General features: G+C 39.5%; 1 protein-coding gene across 1 annotated transcript; it reads right to left on the reverse strand.

Moving 5' to 3' along the window:
- Positions 1-440: 440 nt before the first annotated feature.
- On the reverse strand, positions 441-6,898 carry LOC103376308 (Usher syndrome type-1G protein homolog; the record flags this gene model as incomplete). Its single annotated transcript, XM_008306683.1, has 2 exons — positions 6,666-6,898; positions 441-888 (listed from the first exon to the last, which is right to left on the reverse strand). Coding segments are annotated over exons 1-2 (612 nt in total), but the record flags the coding sequence as incomplete, so codon positions are not given.
- Positions 6,899-7,157: the final 259 nt, after the last annotated feature.

The raw sequence follows: 7,157 nt of genomic DNA on the forward strand, positions 1-7,157 counted from the left end.
GTCACGTGACAAATATTCAGAGAGTTTTCAACTAAACCTGATTACACAGAGCAGAGAGCAGAGAATTATGGGAACAAAAACTTAAATATCTTCAGTCTGTGGAGCTAAATTTGTTTTTCAGTATTGGTGACAAACGTGGGCACAGACGATGGTACATGTTGACTCCATGTTTATCCTTTTTGTATCATAAATAATAAATAATTTCATTTGTATGATTTACGGTATTATAACTAAATCATGCTGCACTAAAGATAACTTTAGTTTTCCTCCTTCTATCCGTGGTCGTGCTGTTTCCTCTGAGTTCAGAGGGTCGTCCTGTCCTTTTCTTCTCTGGTCTTACTCTCATCTATCTGGTTTTATCTTTTAGTTCTGCTCGGCACTGTGTAACATTGTTAATGAAGATGCTGTAAAACAAAGCTGGTCATTATTTCTGCATCTACCTGCGAGTATGGCATGTTGGAGGTGACGGTGTTGAACTTGCGGCTCAGCGTGCTGCTGCTGTTGTAGCTGGAGAGGCTCATGGCGTCCATGTTGTCGAGAACCGCCGACTCCTTCATGAACTTCCGCTCCATGCGTTCGCGGTGCTTCCTCTGCAGCTTGGCGCACTCTTTGATGCGGCGCTCTGCGGCCCGAAACGCCCGGTCCTTCAGTTTGCCCACCAGCTTGGGGTTGAGGGTGATCTGCTTGGCGGCGATGGAGTCCAGGTAGCGGACGCAGTCCATGTGGGACTTGCTGGCAGCCATGTCCAGCGGAGTGTGGTAGTCGTTGTCCAGAGTCCACACGTTGGCACCGAAGGCCACCAGGAAGGAAAGGCAGTTGTGGTGGCCGTTGGCAGCCGCCAGGTGGAGCGGCGTGTTGCCCCAGATGTCACATCTGTCCGGGTCACCTCTGGAGGAGACAGCAGTGAATCGACACATTAGTGGGTTCACACACAGCTTTCTTCTCTGTTTCTAATTTAACCATTTGGAGTTTGACCCCTTTAACATTCACCACATTTTATTAACGACAAAGAATATTTCACTTCATTCATTTATTAGATCAGGGACCGTGCACCTTTACATAGAAGACATCTGATGTATTGCATTTAGACTGTACATCCATCCATTATCTACACACCGCTTAATCCTCACTGGGGTCACGGGGGGCTGGAGTCTATCCCAGCTGACTGACGGCAAAGGCTAGACTGTATAGTATTAAGATCATTTTCAGCCCCTGGTTGGGCTTTTCAGTACAAATAGACAAAGGACCAACAACACCAATAAAAAAAGCACCGACAACATGATGAACTTATAATCCCCCACCCCCCACCCGGCCTTGAAAACCTTGTACAACCTTGAAAGCACATGGTTTGATTACATTGGAGCTGTGTGCCTCCAAAGTTGACTGAACAGTTCAGAAACCACTGTTTTGTTGTGGACACGCTTTAAAACAAAGTCAGGACGGTTGCAGCTACTTTAAAATGTGTTTTAATGAAGTTTGAATTGTGAAGCTTTGTGCTTGAGGTGAGCTCCATCATCAACACAGGCTCAGACAGGTTGAGGCAGACGTAGCTCCTTTGTTCTATATTTTCCTCATCGTATGTAACACCATCATTCCCCCCCAGTATTGGTGACACCTCAGGGCACTGGGAAATATGTTGTGCGTGATGTTTCTAGATTTTTTTTATTTTTTTTAAATTGTAAAACAAATAATCAAAGAAATTTGTTTTTTCTTTTGTATGATTTCTGTCGTTCTGACTGCGTCACACTGCAGAGACAATATTTCTGTCTATTTCTATTTATGGTTGTTCTGTTTCCACAGAGGTGCAGAGCTTTATACTTTATAAAAAATGAGTCCACAATGAGGAAAAATGTGACAAAAACACCCAGAACATGCCTGGAGTTTAGAGAAACTACGACTCACTGATAGATCAACAGACAGAACAGACTTTCTGCTTCATAACTACGAGTACGTTGCAGCCTTTTCTTCCAGCAGTGAGATCAGCTGAATGCTTCCACCTGCTGCTTCAGTCAAGCAAATATGACTACAGTACCAGTGAAGTACTACCCACAATGCAGTGCAGCAACAACAACAACAACAACAGGAGCGATGTTTACGAGCTGCTCAATCCATCCTCCTCCCACACGGCCGATCGCCGATCAATAATTCAGACGATGCAGTTTAAACATGACAGAGGTGAGTCTGCATTATTAATCCAACACACCCGCACACTTCTTTTTCACCGACACCCAGCGACACCACAAACCCGGCAGGTCACCACCTCCCACCAGCCCTGATTTCAGATCCGCCTGCGGAGCCGCCAACGAGCCCGACCGAGTCTGAGGCTCAGGCTCCAGAGAGTCGAGTTTGATTTCTGTTTGTTTCTCCGAGAGGCCGATTAAACAGATCGAGTTCCAGCAGCAGGAGACGTGTCGCTGCAGCAGGAGCGTGAATCACACTTTGACTCACTCGAGCAGTAACTGAAACCATCAACGATGAAGCTGACGTCGAGTCTTCATCACACACAACAAACCTCTGAACCCCACAAGTCACCAGAGTCGCACCGTGTCTCAGCCAGACACTGAAAAAACACAAGGAATCCTCAAGTTCTGAACTCTCCAACTGTCCTTGAACTAATCACGTGGAAGCTTAAATGAATAAATCATGTGTTAGAGCAACACTCGAAAGCTTCAGAAAGCCCGTCACTTCATGCTGTTGAAAGTTCAGTTTTAAATGGATGATGTAATGTGTCAGTCAATTAAAAAAAACACACACACAACATCCACACTACAGATAAAATAAGTGTATTTTCATTCTTTAATGACTGATTCATCTTTTTTTTTCCTCATCATGTTAAAAAGTTTGACTTTTTATTTCAGAATTTTGACTTTTCTCTTCCACTTTTCCTTCATAATACATAATATTGTTTTCACTGTTTTCATTATATTTTGGCCTGTTTTCATAATTTTGACTTTTTATTTCTTTCAAGTCAAAATCTCACAGTGGTCTCGTCTCAATTCATAATTCTTACACAGAATTTTTACTTGTTATTTTCCCTCAGAACAAACATTTTATGGCGTCATTTTCACTTTTCAACTCAACATCTTTTCTGTCTGTGAATCATTTTTCCTTCTCAAGTACAAAAGTGACTTTTTACATCATAATTTTGACTTGAAGCTACATTTTGCTCCATATTTTCAAAATTCTTACATTAATCTTATATAATTTTTTTCTTCATAAATTTTGCCTTTTCATTAATATAATTTTTGCCTTTTTTTTTTTTTAACCCTCCTATTATCTTTAGGGTCAATTTGACCCCATTAAATGTTTAACATCTCTAAATAAGTCCCTGACATAATTTTTCCAGTTTTATTTAAAGGGCCATTTACACATAAACGTTGGTAACAATTTTGTTTATGATATTGTCTGGAGGTTTTAAATTGCTGGGGTCAAACTGAACCCAAGGATAAAAGAGGTCAGTAAATTTGAAGGTAATAGGAGGGTTAAAAAAAATGTTTAGACTTTTTCAATTCACAATTTTCCCCCAGAAAGTCATAATGTGGACGTTTGATCTCATCATTTTGTCCATCTGTCTGTAATTTCTTCTCAGAAAGTCAAAAATGTGACTTTTTATCTTATAGTTTTGACAGTTTATCTCCTGAATTTGGCAAATATCAACACTCGTACACAGAAATCTCAGACAGTCCTTCACATTTTACACACTTTATGCTGTTAAAAGTTAAATTTTAAATGGATGATGGTTGTGTATGAAGTCATTTCCCCTCATCAGTGAAATGAGTCAAACGTCTACGATATTCTCAACAGACCTCCACTTAGGGTGAAACACTGGTAGTTTTTTTTTCACCATTTATCTCTTCAGTTTATAATTTGTTCTCAAAAAAGTCAAACTTCCTTATTTTATGATTTTGACTTAAGTTATAATTTTTCCCCTTTTCTGGTAATTGTGATGTTTATCTTTGTAAGTAATAAATTTGAAATTTTTTAACAATTATTTTGGCCATTTTTGCATAATTTTGACTTTATACTTCTTTATTTCAGAAGTTTCCCCCAGAAAGTCAAAATGTGGACATTAAATCTAATCATTTGAACCTTTTAACTCATAATCGTGCTTCTCTTCCATCATTTGTCCTCAAAGGGTCAAAAATGAGACTGTTTATCTTCTATTTTTGACATTTTAGGACCTACTTCTGGCAAAACTAAAGCAGGTTTCACACAAAGAGTAGCACACAAACATTTCAGAAAGCCCTTTCACATTTTGCACACTGCGTAGAGTTGAAAATATATTTTTAAATCGGTAAAACTGCACATAAACCTACATTCAATCACGCATAATGACAGTGAAGAAATGGTTTTTTTGCAGACTAAAAAAATAAAAAAATCACACGTTGAACAGATGCTTTCAGTTTGTCATTGAGAGCAAATTTCTGCAGACAAAAATGGAAATTGTAGGTTATCAGTTTAAAATGAAGCGTTCCATCCACTGTGGATGTCAACACGCAGCCTCTGTGGATGTCAACACGCAGCCTGTTGTTGTCAGCCAGCTTCACATCCATCACTGCAACCTTTGCTGCTGTTCGCCTAATAAAGCTGCTGAATGACACGAAGCTGCTGTTAATCTGCAGCCAGCAGACACCAAACTGAACCAAGCGGCTGCTGAAAACCTCGACAGAAGAAGAAAACCTCCTCTGATCCTCCACCTGCAGCTGATCTCACCTGAACATAAACCAAACCTTCACACAGCGACGGCTTCAGAAGCTGATCTTTGATTAAAATGCTGCATCGGAGTCTGATCGGTTCATTAAACCTGCGACTAACAGACCAGAGTTTCTTCTGTGACATTAATTAAACACCAGTTTAATCATGTGGCCGTGACCTTCTCTGTAATCAGGCTGTTTGAATGTATAAAGTCCTGCAGCTCTGATTGGCTCACAGATGAGCCGCTTTATTTCACTTAATGTGTAAAAAATCTAAAACATTCACTCTGTCAAGCTGATGGGCTTCGGTGGGAGAGAATGAGGCGACTTTTTATTTCTTCAATTCATAATTTATACTCAGAAAGTCGTATCCTAAACATTTTATCTTCTAATGTCGACAGAGAATATCATAATCTTGACGTTATGTCACATACTTTTACCACCAGAAGTCATTATTTTTCTTTTTTCTAATTATAATTTTTCTCATAGTTTAGACTTTTTATCTCCTCACTTCACAATGTTTCCTCACAAAGTCAAACCCAGGACTCTTTATCTCACAGTTTTGATGTATTAAGTCATGTTTTTGCCATTTTTGTCTCATAATGTCGATGTTTATCTTCTGATGTTTACTAAGAAAGTCAGATTTTTGTTTATCACAGGTTTATTTTAATAGGCACTTTTTTTTAATTTTAATTTTGCCGTTTTGTTTCATAATCTTGTTGTTTATCTCCTACTTCTTACTAAGAAAGACAGTATTTTGATATTTAATCAAATACTTTCACCACTATAACTCATTTGTAGTTTTTTATTTGAAACAATAAAATAAAATAAAATAATTTGTGCTGGTCAGTTTTCTTTGGTGGAGAGATGAGGTGACCTTTTGTCTCTTTATATTACCTGAAAAGTGACTGTTTTTTGACTGAATCCACTCATTTCTAATGAACCTTCACCTAAAACAACAGTCTACAGATGAAATCTGAATTTTCTTTTCATACAAAGCTCGATTTTGAGATTTTGGGACTTTACTTTATCAACACGTCTTCTTTCAGACAAATGCAAAGATAACATCCAAAATACACATTTATTTTGCTGCACTTTGTGTCTGTAAACATGACTTTTGATCACATCATTTAACTTTTATGAGTCATAATTCTGACTGTTGTCATTATAATTTGGGCTTTTTTCTCATAATTTGGACTTTTTATTACATAATATCACCTGTAAATGTCATAATTTAGACTTTTAAAGCTATAATTTGTCCTTTCTTCTCTAAATGTCGACATCTATCTTCTAATGACTGTCTTATACTAATTATTTATGTCTATTTGTGTCGGTTAATGTCAACTATAAACCTTGTCTATTTACATATCTCTCAAAAATGTACTTTTTCCTCAAGAAACCTGCTCTAACCTGCTCTCCAGCAGCTCTTACAAACACTAAACTAAGAAGTTTTTCATCTCTCTCATATATTATTATGATTTTGACCTTCTCACAGTCTGATCTGTACATTTGTTTATAAAAAACAAAAACAGGACAACAACATATTGTTTGGTTTTGTCTTCTGATTTAAGGAGCGACAAAACAGATTTCTGTAAAAACCTTTGACTCACATGTCAGAAAAAGAAAAGAATACAGAGATGTAGCTCCATTACATATTTATCTTTAAGAATGATGCAGATTTAAAACAGTAAATAACTGTAATAACTGTAAATAATCAGCTGAGGAGGTTCTCTGGAGGTTTCTGTTTGTTCTACATTTTATCCTGAATTCATAAAATTGTTCAAACAGTGAAATTAAACTCCGTGTTGTTGTTTCCACAGCAGAGATAAAGAGGAAACGTGTCCTCACGCAGGAAATAAAAGCTGAATTATGTCGCTTCTGTTTTTAAAGTTTTACATTAAGGAGACCTGCAGCTGCACATTAAAACTCTGCGGTAACTGGTCCCGGTCCCGGTCCCGGTCCCGGACTCACCCTCTGCTCACGATGAGCCGCAGCGCCTCCAGGTTTCCGTGGTAAGCGGCCCATAAGGTCGGTGTCATCCCGTCCTCGTCCGGGGCGTTCAGCTCCTTCCGGGCGGCCTCCTTCAGCACGTCCAGGTACCCGTCCCGGGCCGCCCGGTGGTACCGGTCGTTCATGGCGGCGCCTCGGCTCACTCTGAGCTCGGTTCCATGGAAGCACCGGACGGTTCTGCCCGGGAATAGACGGTCCGGGAGGCGGCGGGTCCGGGTCGGCCTGCAGCGGCGCGGAGGGACGGGACGGTTGCTAGGAGACGGACACGAGGCGTGCTGGTTGTCAGGGAGGGGGCGGGGCCACATTGACGGGAGGACACGCCCACCTTTAAAGAGACAGTAACGTTATTAGAAACACCTGTAGAGTCTAAAATAATCAATACAACTGATAGAAAATGTATTAGATACACAATTACAGTCTAGTCTAATCTAATCAATATAACTGATAAAAAAT

This window comes from Stegastes partitus, unplaced genomic scaffold (genome assembly GCF_000690725.1).
Source record: "Stegastes partitus isolate 25-593 unplaced genomic scaffold, Stegastes_partitus-1.0.2 Scaffold3814, whole genome shotgun sequence".
NCBI lineage: Eukaryota > Metazoa > Chordata > Actinopteri > Pomacentridae > Stegastes > Stegastes partitus.